At 25.4% G+C, this 19,419-nt stretch overlaps 2 protein-coding genes across 2 annotated transcripts in view; one reads left to right on the forward strand and one right to left on the reverse strand.

The window, feature by feature from the left end:
* The window catches only part of LOC117181033 (alkaline phosphatase-like), a 501,469-nt gene that overhangs the window by 215,629 nt on the left and 266,421 nt on the right, over positions 1–19,419 (reverse strand). The window lies entirely within an intron of this gene.
* The window catches only part of LOC117181744 (caspase-1-like), a 161,541-nt gene that overhangs the window by 19,354 nt on the left and 122,768 nt on the right, over positions 1–19,419 (forward strand). The window contains exon 2 of the mRNA XM_033374708.1: positions 9,854–10,104. Coding sequence (XP_033230599.1) covers positions 9,854–10,104 — 251 coding nt within the window. The remainder of the gene's footprint in view (positions 1–9,853; positions 10,105–19,419) is intronic.

The following is a 19,419-nucleotide window of genomic DNA, read 5'->3' on the forward strand; positions in this document are numbered from 1 at the left end:
AAGGATTTGGATTTATTATAAACAAATTTTAAAGAACTTCAAAAGGTTAAACAAATTTGAAGGGATTCAAAATAATTTTGTGGGTGTCCAAGGATTTTAAATCATTAAAAAAAATTCCAAGAAATTTCAAGGGATTTAAAAACCTGCAAGGAATGTCAAAGTACTTTGTGGGATTTTCAAAATTTTACATCCTTTTTAAAGATTCTACAAATTGTCAAGATTTATAAAATTTCAAGGCATTTAGAATAATTTTGTGGGATATCTAACGATTTCAATTTATTTTAATAGATTTAAAAGAACTTTTCGTGTCATTCAATTTTTTTTTTAAATCTCAAGGAATTTTGCTGGACTTTCAACGATTTTAAATTATTTTGTAAAGGTGCGAAATAATTTAAAAACACTTACAAAATCTTGAGGAATTTTTGTGGAATTTTCAAGGATTTATATTATTAAAAAAAGTTTTCAAAACATTTCAAGAGATTTAAAACAGAGTTAAAACAGTTCCATGGATTCTTAATTATTTCTAAAGATTTTAAAAAATTACAAAAGATTTTAAAAATTTCAGAAGATTACAAAAATGTCAAAGGATTTGCAATAGTTTCGATGGACTTCCTAGAATTTTAGTTTGATATGAAAGATTCTTAAGTATTTTAAGGGATTCCAACGAATTTCGTGTGATTTGCAAAAATATAAATTTATTTAAAAAGATTCCGAAAAATTGTAAGACAATTAACGAATCTTAAGAAAATTAAAAAATTCCAATGGATTTTAAAAATATCTGTACAAGTTCCAAAGATTTGAATGTAATAGAAAATATTCCAAAAAATTACAAAAGAGTTATACAATTACAAGGGATTTAAAACAATAATTTCAAAGAATTTTGTATGGGATTTAAGACATTTTTTTAGATTTCCAAGAACTTTCATTTAATTAAAGAAATTCCGAAAGTTTACAAAAATGTCAAATGATTTAAAATTATTTTAACGGATTTTCGTGAATTTTATTATTTATGAAAGATTCTTAAGAATTTCTAAAGGTTTTTAATTTATTTCAAAAGATTCCTAAGAATTTTAAGAGATTTCAAAAATTTAAAGGATTTCAAATGATTTCTAAACAAGTTTATTATATCAATTTTATTTTTCTATTTTCAAGGAATTGAATATGATTTTATACAGTTTATTAACTAATTAGAAATTGGAGTGGATTTTAAAAGGGTTCACATTTATTTTATATTAAAAAAAAAAACTTAATATTATTATTAATGATAGAGTAGTATTGATAAGAAATAGCAGTAGATGAGAGTAGGGCTAAGCCGAAACCCTATTTTAAATCGTTTTTTAAATTAAATTTTTTTCGCTTAACAACGTATTAGTTATGGTTGGACCGAAAATTTAATTGACTACAAAATTTTCTTTTGGATTTGAAATGGCTTTGTTCGTTTATCAATTATTATTTAAGAAATGTGAAAAATTGCAAAGGATTTATATTAATTTTATGGGATTTCCAAGGATTTAAATTAATTTTAAAAGATCCCAACACATTTCGTATGGGATTCCAAAATTTTCAGGGAAAGTTAAAGAATTTTGAGGGCTTTCCAAAGATTGACAAGTTGTTTTAAAAGATAGCAAAGAATGTTTTACGGGATTTAAAAATTTTTAGGAAATGTCAAAGAATTATATAGGATTTCCGAAGATTGGGATTTATTTCAAAAGATTACGAATCATTTCAAAAGACTTAACAAAATTTCAAGAGATTATTAAGCTTTTTTAGATTTTCAAGTATTGTGATTTATTTTGAAATTTTTATTTAATATTTCAAGAGATTTAACCAATAGAAATTTCAAGAGAATTAAGAAAGACTATAAACATTCCTAGGGATTTTTAAGATTTTTTTTATTCTTAAGGAGTTTGAATTATTTAAAAAATTTTCAAATTATTTCAAGAGATGGAGAAAGTTTCAAGTTCTTCAGAATAATTTTGTGGGATTTCCAAGGATTTTAATTTATTTTAAAACATTCCAAAGAATTTTGTATGCGATTGAAAAAAATTCAATGAATGTCAAAGAATGATGTCGGATTCCCAAATATTTAAATTTATTTGAAAAGAATAAAGATAACAAATAACTTTAAAAGACTTTAAAAATTTTTAAGAATTGAAAAAATATTCAATTTATTACAAAAAATTAAAAGATTTCATTAGATTTAAAAATAATTTTTTTGGATTTTCAAGGATTTTCATTTATTTTAAAAGATTCCAAAGAATTGTTTATGGGATTTCTAAAATTGCAATGAATTTCAATGAATTATTTTGGATTTGCAAAGATTTGGATTCATTTCAGTAGAAGAAAACCAATTTTAAAAGAATTAAAAGATTTCAAGAGATTTCAAAGATCTTCATTTTGTTTCAAAATATGTCAAACAATTTCAAGAGATTTTAAAAATTTCAAAACACTTAACAACTTCTAAGAGATTTTTAACTTTTTTGTGGGATTCCCAAGGATTTTGATTTATTTAGAAAATTTTCAAAACATTTTAAGAGACGTAAAAAAGTTCAAGTGATTTAGAATATTTTTAAGTATTATTTAATTAATAATAATAAATAAATTAATATTTTTGTTTTTTCAAAAGATTAAAAAAATTTTAGGGAAGGTTAAAGTATTTTGTGGGATTTCCAAGGATTTTAATTTATTTTAAAAGATTCCGAAAAAATATAGATTTCAAGATTTTCAAAGTACTTAAAATATTTTAAGGGATTTTAAATAATATTGTGGGATTTCTAAAGATTTGGCATTATTTCAAAAGTTTTAGAGAATTTCAATAGATTTAAGAAATTTCAAGAGATTTAAAATTATTTTTTGGTATTTCCAAGAGTTTAAATTTATTTGCTAAAAAAATTTTAAAGAGATTTCAAACTGTTTAACGAATGTCCAAGTATTATTTCGGATTTTCAAAGATTTAAATTTATTTGAAAATATAAAAAAGAATTTCGAAGAACCCAAAAGATTTCAAGGGATTTTAAAGAATTTTGCTTCATTTCAAAAGATACTAAAACATTTTAGGGAAATTAAAGGATTTCAAAAGGCCTAAAATATTGCAAAGGATTTTAAAGAATATTGTGGTATTTTCAAAGGTTTTGGATTATTTCAAAAGCTTTAAAGAATTTTAAGAGATTTAAAAAATTTCAAGAGATTAAAAAAATTTCAAGACATTTAAAATAATTTTGTGGTATTTCCAAGGATTTCCATTTATTTCAAAAGATTTCCAAGAATTTCTTATAAGATTACAAACAATTTGAATAAATGTCAAATAAGTATGTCAGTTTCTTAAAGATTTGTATTTATTAAAAAAGAGCAATGATAACAAATAATTTCAAAAGACTTAACAAATTTCAAGGAATTTAAAGAGTTTTAATTTATTTCAAAAGATTATGAAAAATTTTAAGTGAATTGAACAATTTCAAAAGGCTTAACAAAATTTCAAGAGATTTTTAAGCTTTTTTTAGATCTCCAAGGATTGTGCTTTATTTTGAAAAAATTTCATTTGAAAAGATAAAAAAGAATTTCAAAATAATTAAAAGATTTCAGGAGATTTTAAAGATCTTTAATTGATTTCAAAAGATTCCAAAAAATTTCAAGAATTTTAAAAGACTTACAATTTTTTAAGTTTTTCGGAATTTTTTGAACTAAATTAAAATTCTTTGAAATTTCTTGAAATCTTTTAGGTTCTGTGAAATTCTTTTTCATCTTATTAAATGAAACTAAATCTTTGGAAATCCGACATAATTCTTTGAAATTTATTAAAATATTTGGAATCTTATACAAAATTCTGTAGAATATTCTTTAATTAATTAAAGCCCCTGCAAATATAAAAAAAATCATTCAAAATCTCTTAGAATTCTCTAAAACTTTTGAAATAAATGAAAATCCTAGAAAATCTCCAAAAATTCTTTAACCTGTCCGAAAAATTAAAAAATCCCATTAATTATTCTAAATCACTTCAAATTTTTAACATCTAAAATGTTTTGCCAATTTTTAAAATAAATCACAATCCTTGGAAATTTCCATAAAATCTTCAAAATCCATTGAAATTTGTTAAGTCTTTTGAAATCTCTTGAACATTTTTCAGAATCTTTTAAACAAAATTAAAGATTTTTGAAATATCTTGAAATCCTTGGAAATCCTAAAAACTTATTTTAAATTTCTTGAAATGTCTTAACTTAAAAAAAATGAATCATAATGCTAAAGAATAAAAAAAAATCTTATAAATCCCTAGACATTTTTTAATCTCTTTAAATTCTTGAAAAGTCTTGACATTTTTTGGAATCTTTCGAACTAAATAAAAATTTTTTAACTTTCTTGAAATTTGTTATGTATTTTAAAATTATTTGTCATTTTTATTCTTTTCGAATAAATCGAAATCTTTGGAAATTCGACATCATTCTTTAAAATTCATTGCAATTTTTTAAATCGCATACGAAATTCTTTGGAATGTTTTAAAATAAATTAAAATCCTTGGAAATTCCACAAAATTATTCTAAATCAATTAAAACTTTTTAAATCTCTTGAAATGATTTAAAAATTGTCAAAATAATTCACAATCCATAAAAATAAAAAATAAACCTTAAAAATCCCTAGAAATTTATTAAGTCTTCTTGAATTCTTCAAATTTCTTGCAAATATTTTAGAATCTTTTAAAACAAAATTCAAGATCTTGGAGTTCTCTTAAAATATTTTAATTCTTTTGAAGTTGGTTTTCATCTTTTAAAATGAGTCCAAATCCCAAAAAATTATGTTAAATCTCTTGAAATGTTTAAATCTTTTTAACTAAATCACAATCCTTAACAATAAAAAATAAATCCAAGAAATCCTGAAATACCCTAAAAAATGTTCAAGTCTTTAAATTCTTAAAAAGTGACATTCTATAATGAGTAGATATTAGTGTCATCTTAAATTGACCTTCGTCCATTTTCATCAAATTTTCACGTTTTGAGATGACCTGAGACAAAAAAAAACGATTTTTTAAAATTTTTCTACCTGTGTGACTGTATGTATGTCTATTTGTCTGTACATATGTCTGCATATTTGTGTGTACCCTGTAAGCACGATTACGTACGACAAGTTCACACGGTTCATATTTTGTTTTAAAAAAGCCAGTGTCGACTTGGCCCGGCTATTGGCTTAGCTACACTATTTACTCAGCCCCACTATTGACTTAGCTCCACTATTTAATTATCCCCACAATTGACTAATCCCTACTATTGACTTATCCCCACTGTTGCCTCAACCCCTCTATTGACCTATCCCCACTATTGATTTCGCCCCACTATTGACTTGGCCCCACTATTGAATTAGCCCTACTATTGATTTAGCCCCATTATCGCCTTAGCTTTATTTTCAAAAAAATTTCTGGGAGGTTTTTAAAAAATTATAATAAAAACCATTTTTACAACTCGAAGCTTCAAATAAAAAAATAAAATGTTATCTGCAATAAGCTTTTTTAAACAGAAAGCCATAGATCACATAGAAATAGGTTTTTTATCACGACCGGCGAAATCGCAAAGACCATTTCACAGTTTCACATGAATGAATTTCTGAAATTGCTGTTGAGATTGATATCTGAAACTGTTTTGTAGTAACACATGGTTATATTAATATTCGGCTTATCAGCGGATTGTGCCTTATCTTAACTGGTTTCCAATTGGGCCGAAATGCTTCGAACTAATCCTATTATCATAGGAAGTCAAAATAAAAGGGAAAATAATGATACAGGTTATAAATGTTTTGATTTAATATCTACATTCAGGCTTATTTCGCATTATTTAGAGCAATGACACTATTTTTCTACTATTTTCGAATAAAATAACACTATAGACAATATTTTCTCACAATTTCCCACCGATTGCACTATTTTTTCATTTAAAAATTTTTTATCTAATAAAAAGAATTTTTTAAAAAGTTAAATCTTCAACTAAAGAGATAGAGTTAGGTTTTCACATAGGAGAATTATTTTTGAATAGTGAAAATTTAAAGAAAAAAAAAACAGTTTATTTTTGTGAAAAATACTTGAAGTTTATACCACATTGTTAAATTTAAGACTAAAATGACTATTTTTTACAAAAGAGTTGAATTTTTAGGGCAAGGGTATGCATTTATAACCAGTCAGCTAAATTTTTAACAAAAAACTTATATTTTCAGTTACTTCCGGATTTAATGATATTTAAATTATCTAGTTAAAATTTTCTATTACATTATTCTATTTTTAAGCCGAAAATCCAAAATTTTAAATAAAAAGTCGAATTTTTAAACAACAAAGATGAATTATCAGCGCAAAATTTAATAGTCTAGAATAAATCGAAACATTTTAATTTTAAATTAAAAACCGTTGAATTCATTAAAAAAAAAAAAACAAATTTCAACCAAAAAAAAATTTCAAACATTTAAAACAAAGTGTTGCATTTTAAAATCAGGAAGATGAATTATCAAACAAGAAGATTATTTTTTTAATCGAAAAGTTGCATTTTAAACTAAAAAAATATTTTTCAGTCAAAGAAGACAAAAAAGTTTTAACAAATTGTTGAATTTTCAGACTAAAAAAAACAAATTTTATAACAAATAGTTGATTTTTCAACCAAGAAGTTTTATTTTTAACTAAGATACTGATTTACTACCCAAGAATAAGAATTTTCTAACAAAAAATATTTTTTAGTCAAATAAGACAAAAAATTTAAAAAAATTGTGGAATTTTCAAACCAAAAATATAAATTTTTGAACAAAAGGATGAAGCTGATGTTTTGAGCATTCGTTTTTTTTATTAAAAACAAAATTTACTTAAAGGAAACTTAACTACTACATTTTTGGTTGGAAATTGATATTTTTTAGTTTATAAATTTAACATTTTACTTTTTTCAAATTAGCATCACATTTATTTTTCAAAAAATTCAGTTGAAAATTAATGTAATTTGTTAAAGATTTATCTTTGTGGTACGTAATTTTCTACCCAAGAATTAGAATTTTCTGATAAAAAATATTTTTTAGTCAATGAAGACAACAAATTTCAAGAAAATTTTTGAATTTGCAAACCAATGATATAAATTTGTAAACAAAAAGATGAATTTTCAACCAAAAAATGATATTTTTAACCAAAAAACTGACTTTGAACCAAAAAATAAAAATTGGTAAAAAATACCTAAATCCTTAACTAAAACAGATTAACTTTCAACAAACCAATTGTATTTTTAAATATAAAAATTTATTTTCTACAAAAAATGACGAATTTTTAACAAAATCCATTAATTTTTCACTGATTAGTGAAATTTGTATTCAAGAAGATTAAATTTCTACCAAAAAGACGAATCTTAAACAAACATAAAACAGATGAATAAAAAAAAATGGGTAAATTAAAAAACAAAAAAAGAAAAGAATTTACAACGAAAGAAGTGCATTTTGAAACAAGAATAATAATTAACTACTAAAAAGTTTGAACTTTTAACTGAAAACGGGCAATTTTTAAGTACAATAAAAACTAAATTTTAACAAAATAGTTTAATGATCAATACAAAGAATGAATTTTGAACAACAGTAAATTAATTTTTATACAAGAACAATAATTCTTTAGCAAATAAGATGGATTTTGAATTGAAAAAGATAAATTAAAAAAAAATCAACAAAATTGTTAAAATTTCAACTTTAAAAATGAATACTAAAACTAAGAAAATTAAATATTTAACCAAAAATAAAATAATTAACTTTTCAGATAATACATTTAACTTCCGACGGAGTATTTTACTTTTCGACGGAAGAAATACAAATTCAACCAATCGATTTTAGAATAGAATAGTTCAATTTTTAAACGAAGAAGTGAAAGCACAAAACAACAATAATATTCTACCGAAAAGATACATTTTTAAACTTATAATTGAATTTTCAATTAAAACAAATAAATTTTTAACCAATAATGGAATTATTACATTTTCAGTAAAAAAGAAATAATAACAAAAAAGTTTTAACCAAATATTTACATTCTAACAACAACAAAAATAATAATTTTGAAACGAAAATAAGAATTTCCAAACAAATAATTTTCTACCAAGAAGACGAAAGTTCAACTTAAAAAGTTGTATTTCAAACAAAAAAAAACAATGAATTTTAAAACCAAGGAGAGGAATTTTTAAACAAATGGTTTTGTCCAAAAGAGAAAATTTCAAAAAAATTAATTTGCAGCAACAAAAAAATCAAATTTTTCAAATGATAGATGCATTTTCAACTAAGAATGCTAAGTAACATTTTCAATCAAAAATAATAATAAAAAAAAGCACGAAGTTTAAACAAAATATTTAAATTTGTAACAAACAAACAAAAATATTTTTCCACCAAAAATATCAATTTTCAATTAAGAAGATGAATTTTTATTTAAAAAATACATTTTTTTAAACAAAAAATGGCGGAGTCGAAGAGTAATTTACAGGAGTGAATATGATTGATTAGAGAAGAAGTAGGTGAAGTGAAGGGTGTGGAGAAGTAAGGAGATATTAGAACATGAGGAAAGATTGAGCGGCCCGGAAACTTGGGGGGGGGGGGGTATACAAGGAAAAAGGTAAAAAGTGTGCGAGAGAGTAAGAATAAGAAAATATGGTGGTGAGTAAAGAGGGTCGAAGAAGGTCGAGCATCGCAGATTGGGAGCGTAATTTATAGGAGTTGAATGGCGAGAAGAGATGGCCTATATATTAGGGCAGATAGAAAAATTAAATACTAATTATTAGACTAAGAGTAAGGAAAGTGAAGGGTATGGAGAAGTAAAGGAGAAGAAGAAGTGAGGGGGATTTGGGGTGATGAGGAAAGTATGAGAGGTATACAAAGGAGCAAGAAGGTAAAAAGTGGGTTAGGGAGGTTGAGTGAGGAAATATGCTGTCATGAGAGGAGAGACTGCAAATAGCGAAAAATAAATTTTTATCGCGGTGGATGAGTAGAAGAGAAGGGCAAAAAGATAAGCAGACAGGAGAAGAGAATATCATTGATTAGAGGCAGAGTAGGGGAAGTGAAGGTTGTGGAGAAGAAAGGAGAAATAAGAACTGAGGGGAAGTTAGAAAGTTGATGAAAGTTAAGGAGAGATACAAAAGGAAAGAAGGTGAAAAGTGCATTAGAGAGGAAGAGTAAAGAAATATGGTGGCATGGTTAAAGAAAGTTCAAGGATTTAGAAGATCGCAGAGTGGGACCGTAATTTATAGGAGGTACATGACAGGAAGATGTGGTCTATGAATTAGGGCAGACAGAAGAATTCCATGTGATTGATTAGAGTGAGATTACGGCAAGTGATGGGTATGGAGAAGTAAAGGAAAACAAGAAGTGAGGGGAAATTGGAGTCGTGAGGAAATTAAGAGAGGTATACAAAGGAGCAAGGAGGTGAAAATTGGGTTAGGGAGGTTGAAATGTCTCTTCAGACGAGAGGCTGTAAGTTTCAAAAATTAAATTTTGGGGTGGTGGATGAGTGGAAGAGAGCGCCTGAAAGGTGGGGCAGACAGGAAAAGTGAACCTCATTGATGGTAGGAGAAGTTGGAGAAGTAAATAGACAAGGAATTAAATGGGAATGAGAAGTGAGCGGAAGTGGAAGAGGTAAGAGAGTATTAGAAAGTATGGGGCAACGTGTAGTATGAGAAGGGGAAGTAAGGCGAAGTACTGGAGTGGCAGTAGGCTGGGTGGGGGATGCTATAGCGTCGGATTAGTGAGGAGGGGGAACCGACAGAAGGAGGGGGAGAATAAACGACCTACTTTACGTCCTAATAGGCCGCGAAACATTATTTTTCGGTGCGTCGCGCCTATTTTGACAATTTTTTATTTATTTTTCAAATTTTTTTTTCAGAGAAAAGTATGAGTCTGCTGGTAATTACTCAAAGTCCCGACTAGATCCAAATTCAGAGACTTACGACATGAATCACGAAAGGCGAGGAGTGGCTTTAATCTTCAATCACATAAACTTTAAAAAGATGACTCCTAGAAAGGGCACGATAAAGGATTGCACGGATTTTAGTAGAGTCTTGAAGTGCCTCGGTTTCGAAGTGCGGGTTTACGCAGACAAAAGTACTAAGCATATTCAGCAAGTTTTAAAATCAAGTAAGCACTTTAAAACCAAAAAATAATCTTGGAATATAAATGTTTAAATATTTCGGTGCAGATAAGATTTTTTCTTGTTAAAAAAAATTAATTTAAAATTATTTAAATATATTCTAAGTCACACAATTTGTTTTAATTTTTTTTTGCTATTTAAAAAAAATATTTTGATAATGATCTTGTATAACAGTTGTTCGTAGCAACGTGGTTAATTATACTTTTCTTTTCTTTTCTGCTCTGCAGTAAGATGATATAAAATAATTACCTCCATTTGAATCCCTATTTTTTCGCACAGTTTTTAATTAAATATGAGAAACGCGCAGAAATGGTAAGAAAACAGTTCTCTTATTTTCTGACTCAGGGGTTATGATATAATTTTTAAATGAAAAGTTGTGAGGGTAAAATCCATTAAGGTAATTCTTTAACACTTTTTTTCGATATTACAATTTTTGTGTCTGCTTTTATTTATATAGAAAATTTATTTTCCTTCTTAGGAATGGTTGTGAAAAATTTATTATCTAAATTTATTGGCTGAATATTTTGTTGCCATTCTTTTTTGTAGGGATAAAAAAAATTCCTGTAGCATTTTTTCTAAGTAATACGTTATTTATTATTCATTTAAATGAAAAGATTGCGAACATTTTCTTTTTGAGACAAATATATTTTTAAGAGAATTTCAATTTTTAATCAAGTACTTAAATTTGTAACTAGAAAAGATATTTTTTATACCAAATAGTGTATTTTCGGCTAACAGCGATAAATTTCAAACAAAAAATAATTAGTTAAACTAATAGTTGAATGTTTAGCTTAAAATAATAAATTTCTAACAAAACATAGAATAGGTAAATTCTTAGTATTAATATTATTACACAAAAAATGAATTTTTAATAAAATAGTTTAATTTCTGAACAAATCAATGACATGTTAACAAAATAACTCAACTTTTACCCAGGTAGTTAAAAAAAATGTTTTTGCTTGTAATAAAAATTAGTTTAATGAAACCAAAAAGGCGAATTTACAATCTAATAATTTAATTTTTAACCTTAAAAGATACATTTTTAATCGAAAATTAAATTGCTAGATTTGAAAAATAGACGTCTTACCAAGAAAAAAAAATACATTTTAATAAATTATTTAAATTTTCAAATAAAGAAATTAATTTGCCACTAAAATTATGAATTTTTTACCAAGAGATTTTTTTCTTAACGAAGAAGTCGAATTTTCAACCAAGCAGCTGAAGTTTTAAACAAGAAATATATTTTTTCAACAAAAAATAGTTGGATTTTTAGCTAAAAAAGATACATTTCGAACAAAAAATTGTATGGCTAAATTTTTGGTAACGAAATTAATAAACAATCACAAATGTATTTTCAACTAAATAGTTCAGTTTTCTATCAGAGAAATACAATTTTGGGAAAATCATTGAACTTTCAACCAAGTAATTTAATTTTTAAACCAACAAGATTTCTATTTGAAAACAAATATACTTTAGTTTTAATAAAGAAAAAAAATTCAACTAGAGACGCATTTTCAACTAAAAGTATGAATTTCCAAACAAGAAGTTTATTTTTCTTTAAAAAAATGAATTTTTAGCAAAATACATTAGGTGTAAACCAAATATATATATTTTTAATAAAATAAATTTCTGGCAAAAACAAGAACTTTTAACAACAATATTATAGTGGTTTTCTGAACAAAAATTAATTAACTTTCAAACCAAAATATTTGGATTTTCACCAACGGGAAGAAATTTCTACCAGATGATATGAATATACAAATTAAGAAGACGAAATATCAGAAAAACAGTTACATTTTCCACAAAAAATAATGACTTTCTAAGAATATTCGTGTTTTTATAACAAATAATTAAAATTTGGACCAAATAATCAAACTTTTATTTCATAAAGATAAATTCTCAACAAAAATATAATAGTAAGTTCAATAAAAAGAAATAAATTTCAACAAGAATTGTTGCATTTCTAACGAAAGGGAAAAAATTTCTACCAAAAAAGATAAATTTTAAAAATAAAAAGACGAATTGTCAACAATACAGTTGAATTTTTCACCTAGAGAAATGATTTACGGACAAAATTATGAAATTTCTAACAAAATAATTAAAGTTTTAAACATATAGTTATATTTTTTAACCGAAAAAAATCATTCCCAATCAAAAATAAATTAGTAGAGTTTTTAGTTCAAAAACTTCACTTAAGACCAAAAAAGCTGTATTTTCCACCCAAGGGATGATTTTTCAAATAAAAAGTAAATAGTTCAATTTTCAGTTTAAGAAATTAACGTTTTATGAAAGAAATTTTTTTTCAAATATTGAAATTTTCAACCAAGAAGATGAATTTTCAACTAAAATGCTAAATCTTAAGCCAAAAAGGTGGTTTTGACACAAAAGTAAAAAAAATTCATTTTTAACAAAAATATTACGGTAGGGTTTTTAATAAAAATAATTAAGCTTCAGCAAAAAAATAATTGAATTTTTGACTAAAAGGAATATATTTTTCTCAAGAAAGACGAATTTTCTGCCGACCTGATGGAACTTTTCAAGAAAATTGTTGAATTTTTAGAAAAATAATTAAGTTTTTAGCCAAATAATTAAATTTTTAACCAGAAAAGATAAATTCTTAACCAAATATTTTTTTTTTTTTTTTAAACTCAAGATACTTATTTTCAACTAAAATTTCAAGATTTTCATTAAAAAAAATGATGTGTAATCAAGAAAAATATTAAATTTTAACCTATGAGTTTGATTTTTAACAAAGTAGTTGAATTATAAACAAAAAAAAAACAACCACAAAAGAACGAAATCTTAACAACGGAATGCAATTTTCAACCAAGTAGTTGAATTTTTTAAATAAAAATAATAATTTTGAACTAGAAGTGGTTCAATTTTTAACAAAAACGAGTTTTTATTATAAAATAAAAACGAATTGCCAACGAAAAATTCTAATTTTGCACCAACATAAATAATTTTTTAAGAAAATTATTAAATTTTTACTTAAGTAATGCAATTTTTAACCAAATAGAATTCTGAACACCAGAAATGAATTTTGATCTAAAATGATGAATTTTCATTTGAAATAGTTAAATTTTGAGCTAAAAAATTTATTTTCAATAACAACAAAAAGCGGATATTCAAATATGGAAAACGTTTTTTTCCTAAATGTATTTCAATAGAATTACTTAATTCAGATACTTAAGAAAATATGATTTTTATAATTTTTCATATATTCCCTGTATATTTGCGTATATGCAACATATTATTTTTACCTTTAAGAATTGCCTAAATTATACCTTTTAGTCCACAATTTAAAAAATAAAAATCAGATGAATTTTTGTATCTTCTATTAAAGTTATTATTTTTAAAATGTCCACAAAAAATTAAAACATAATACAAAAAGTTTTTAGAAGGAATTATGATTGTCAAATTATTAATAATTTTTTTTAAAATTTTGGTTTTAAATGTTAATTAAATATTATTAATTAGGATTTTTATAGAAATATAGAAAATGAAAAATCTTTAAAAATAATGTTCTTTTTTTAAAAAGACGCAAAATCACAAAACAAAAAATTCATCCTGTGACTCTTTTAGTGATTTAAAAATGAAAAAAATGCGTAAATAAAAGTGTAGGAGAATATAAAAAAATAAAGAAAAATGAAAAGCAGCCGAACTGTATTTTCTCCATTTTTTAATCAATTTTTTAAATTCAAAATTAAAGTTTTTTGCATTTTTGGAACTTATATATCAATAATATGAATATATTATTTTAAAAATTAATTAGGTATTAACTAAAGGAACTATTTTCTTATTTCAACGGGGAGAAATTTCTACCAGATGATATGAATATACAAATTAAGAAGACGAAATATCAGAAAAATAGTTACATTTTCCACAAAAAATAATGACTTTCTAAGAATATTTGTGATTTTATAACGAATAATTAAAATTTGGATCAAATAATAAAACTTTTATTTCACAAAGACAAATTCTCAACAAGAATATTATAGTAACTTTTACAACAAAAAGTAAATAAATTTCAACAAGAATTGTTGGATTTTTAACCAAAAGGAAAAAATTTCTACCAACAGAGATAAATTTTCAAAATAAAAAGACGAATTGTCAACAATACAGTTGAATTTTTCACCTGGAGAAATGAAATTTTTTAAAATTAAAATTAAATTTTTTTGTATTTTTGGAACTTATATATCAATCATATGAATATATTATTTAAAAAATTAATTAAGTATTAACTAAAGCAATTAATATCTTAATTCAACAAATTTTTTATTTACATTAGTTTGAATATTCAATGTAATAAATAATGTTTGGTTTAGCGAATATTGCATGAGCATCATTATAGACCACTCAATGCAAAATTTGTTAAGAAAATAATAATAGTAAATAACAAAATGTTATAGATAAATGTGAAACAAGAAAAAAGAAAGATTATTTTTCTCAACCCTCAAGTGCTCAAAGGTGTCCCAGGGACTTGAACGTTTATTATAAATTTTTTCCAAAAAGTTTCCTTCTTTTTTGCAAAATATTTATTATGCGCAATACATTTTTATATCTATTTGTTTACAATATTCGTTTTTGCGACACTCGGGGCTACAATTTAAAAACAAATTGAAGCTGAGTGTATTTAAACCGGAAATATTTCAGTTTGAAATTTGCTCGGGTCTGTTGGACCCGGTTTATGTCAAACTTAAAATTTAAAGGTATTAGCACTTGAGAATTAAAGGTGATTAAAAAAATTTGAAATAAATTTTTTACAATGATCGTAATATAAGAAAGAGCAATTTTGTATGTATAAAAATGCAGTAAATGCATTTTCAAGGAATGCTTGCAATTATAGTCAGATAATATCAACAAACCAATAAACAGGACAAAACTTAAATAGGGAACCGCTAACTTATATTCGATTTTTAATCTTCTTAAATTCATACCAGTGTGCATGTGCTGATTCAAAAATATTTTTTCTTGAATCTTTTTAAATAAATCTACTATATCATCAGAGATGGTATCTTACCGACAGTAGGTATCTACCCTCCCAACCATGAAGGCAGAAAATCTATACAATATCAATCAAGTTAAAAATCTTCAATAACAGAAAATTATTTCTTGAAAAAAGATCCTACTCCTTCTTCACTCCATTGGAAAGTGGTTCGTTTCCCAATGAATGACGATGTGTAGAATAAAACATCAGCTTGGGATTGAGGATAAAATTCTTTCTGAATATAAAAACAATTTTAATTAACTTCCATGTACTCGGTTATTGCTTAGTGAAAAATTTTAAATTAGCAAACCATAACCCTAATTAGGATACCAAATTTAAAAAACAGTTTGCTAGAACTATGTTTAATTAAATTTATTTATGCTTCAGAAGTTTGCAAATATAAAAACAGTTGGATGTAAATAGGGTTGCTTTGGTATTTTCGCACATACGATCGAATCTGGGTGGAATATTGCGGTACTTTAACTTGTTTGCGTGCTGTATGTGGAAAGAAGAATCCAGCGAGTAGAGAGGAAAAGCTACTTGTTCAGCTGGATTGATGGCATTCGTAAATCCAGTACCTGAATCCGGAATGTTTCTCTTTAACATCGCATGACCCGTTCCTTTTCAGGCAGAGAACGAAATGGTTCAAGCTACGACCCTAAAAAGTTTATGTATTTTAAAGGGGCATTCGTGTTTCCTTTCGTATAGAGTCAATATATACAGTAAATATGCCCAAGTGAACCCAAGAGACTTTCGAAAATAGTTCAACCTGTCTCGACCACTTCAATTAAAAGAGGGCGGCCGTAAAACTTTACTTTAAAAGTTCCCAGACTTCTGGGAACAGTTTTTTACTTTTCCTGATTATTAATCATTATAGTCTAAGAAAAGTAATTTTATAAATCTTGTTTAGGTTGGTTCAATGAATAAATATCTATTGGTGGCTTCCATTGTATATGATTGTCTGTTGATGTTTAAGAATGATTTAGGATAGAGATCTGTTTCCTCCTCAAGTTTCATCGAGTTCTTTGAGTTATTGTTCAAAAAATATATTGCTAAAAATTTAAACAAAAGCCTTCTTTTATTATGGTTTAAGATTTAAAAGGAAGGCTTTCCCAAACTTTGATGTAGACATCGTAATCTTCTTAAAGTTATTTTGTAAAAAACATTTGCAGTTCGTTATAATGTTTTTGTAAAGCTAATTACATACTTTTAGAAAAACTATTCTCAAACTTTTTTGTGTTGAACATAAAGATATCTAAATATCCAGAATCAGCAAAGGATGGAAATAAATGATACAAGTCGTATTTTGCTATTTGTGAAATATTTGTTTTTTTAAACTTTAAACATCTTTTGTGCTAAATAATTTGAAGAACATCTATATCTGTATCAAAACACGTTTTTAAAGAACGTTAAAAAATAAAAGAATATACTATTGGTATATAAATTTTGAATCATAAATGTGTTTCAAATAATTGTACAATTCAGCATAGTCAAGAACGTTTTGGTCGCACCAATGGAAAATTAGTTATTCTTAAGGAATGGCTTAATTTCTTAATCAGGTGTAGAAATAATGCCTTATTTCCCATACAAATTGAACAAAGTTTAAGCAAATCTGGTGTAACTAATTTAAATTATAATTTGATTTCAAAATTTCAAAAAACTCAATTTAATTTTCAAACAAAATGTCTACGATTAGTTAATGAAAACAATGTAAATTCTTTTTTTTAATTAAGTTAGTTTTCCAGTTACTTAAAATATCGGGTTTCAAGAGTCATATGTAATGGCTCTATGAATAAGTTTTTTGATTTACGAGAGATAAGTCCCCGTAATCTGAAATACTCAAAACGAGATTATTATATTAAAAGGTCTCTTCTATTAAAAAGCAGGTATTTAGCTTTGAATAGAGAAATTACTGATTTTAGACCGAACAAATGTTGTCAGAATTTATCAACGGTTGAAATCCCTGATGATGTCGCGACTGTTTTAGCTTTAGGTAACAAATTTAGAGTGCCTTAAAATGCCAACAAAATTCCTATCAATAGTTTGGTTGCAAATATCGAAGATTCTATTTAAAATATTGAAGAAAAAGGTTTAGAATTTAATATTTGAAAAATTGTTACTCAAATAGTCTCAAATCACAATACCAATAATAAATTTAAAAATTTAGAGAAAGCCTTTCAATTAGTTGAAAGTTTTCAAAAGAATCACAAAGACTTAATTTGTGTGAATGCCGATAAAAGTAACTTAACGGTTGCAGCAAATAGAGATGATTATGATAAAACAATTAAAAAGATTCTTAAAAATGATATTTTATACAAGAATATTAAAACTAGTATTGTTACAGCTATCGAAAATGGATTGAATGACATAGCTATTCGATGGGAAAATAAAAGATTAATTAATGATCATTGTTTCTACTGTTGGTTGTCAAACTCACAATTTATCGAATTATTTTTTAAATATTCTAAGGCCAGGTTCTATTAACACTAGTTCGCTCGTTAAAAATAGTTGGGATTGTTTAAAAAATGTGAATGTACCAAAAACTCATTCAATAGTTTCGTTAGATGTGTCCATTTTGGATAGCATCCCACTAGATCTTGCTTAAGACTGTATTAGAGTACAACTTATTTTACATAATAATTTAACAAAATTAACAAAAAATGAATTTCAAATTGCTACGAAAACTATTTTTAATGGCACAGTGTTCTGTTTTAACAACAAATTTTATAAACAAATGTCTGGTTGTCCTATGGATTCACCCTTGTCTCCAGTTGTTTTAGATTTAGTCTTGCAGAATATTGAAACAAGAGCTTTACAATTAGTAGATTTTACATCTATTTTGTACAAACGTTATGTCGATGACATTTTAGCTATTGTTCCTACTAATAAGAATAAAGTTTTCTTAAATGCATTTAATAGCATTGAAGATTGTATCAATTTTACACATGAATGCGAGATTAACAATGTTATAAACTATCTTGATCTGCAAATTATAAAAACTTCAAATGGTGATTTATGAACAAATTCGTACAAAAAACCTTCTTGGTCTGGTAGATACTTGTACTATAATTCACATAATTTATTTTGTTACAAAATTAGTTTAATTAAAGGTTTAGTAGATAGATGTGTTAAGTTAAATGATATCCAATTCAGAAAAGAAAATTTAAATCTATTAAAAACAACTTTAGTACCTAATGAATATCCGCTTGAGTTAGTAAACGACATAATTACAGAACGCATTCATGAGATTTAAAATAACAGTAATAAAAAACAAATAGCGTGACACTCACAATAGATTTAATTTGAATGTTACCTTTCCTTACATTCAGGGTCTATCTGAACGGTTAAAGAATTCACTTAAAAAATTTAATGTCAACGTTTATTTCAAAAACAGTAATACTTTAGACAATTATTTGTTGAAGAAGAAAGAGATTCTATTAAAAATTTATCTGGTGTTATTTATCTAGTTAATTGTACCTGTTGTGATAAAGCTTATATAAGTGAAACTGCCCGGAAATTAAATAACAGAATTTCTCAGCCATTTTTGTTCATTTTTCCTAACCTACGATAAAGTTCACTTTTTTACATTCTTTGAAATGAAGTCCTCAATCGACTAAGGCGTCATTTATTTTTTGAGACTTTAGTATAACTTTATTTATTGTTTTTTGACATTTGACTTATAAAAAAATTTGACGGAAAAATTTCCAATGACATACTTTCGTATTTTGTTTTTACCTTACGACATTAATGTGATGTTTTTGAAATTTTGATAACTCAGGTAAATTCACATTAAGTTACGTAATTATTTATCAGGATTTTTTGTTCTTAATATCACTAAATGTAAAAATATAGTTATTCAGGTTAAAACCTTTTGAAAAAGGTAAGTATTGTACCGAAACGTTACGGATTGAGAGAGGAGTTTTTTAATTAAATAAATTTTAAGTTCGAAAAAATGGGGTTTGCTAACTTTTATTTTAATTTGCGTTAACCGTAAGACATAAAGAAGAATCTATGATTCAACATTCATAAATATTGTCGGTCGAAGAAAGGATTTATTTCTGTTTTGAATAATTCCACAACTATTAGTATATTTTAACAATATGCAGAAATCGCAATGTTCTTTGCAGAAAAACTATGCAGTTGTTCATGATGTTTCTTCAAAGCCAGTTAAATAATTTTTAGAAAAATTATTTTGAAAAATTATTTATTTGTCATTAAAAAGAATTGGGCTGGACTGATAAAATGAGTTAATATCCATTAGTGGGTTCTACCAGTATATGCGTTTGCTTATTGATATTGAAGAACGACTTCT

Source organism: Belonocnema kinseyi, chromosome 10 (genome assembly GCF_010883055.1).
Source record: "Belonocnema kinseyi isolate 2016_QV_RU_SX_M_011 chromosome 10, B_treatae_v1, whole genome shotgun sequence".
Lineage (NCBI taxonomy): Eukaryota > Metazoa > Arthropoda > Insecta > Hymenoptera > Cynipidae > Belonocnema > Belonocnema kinseyi.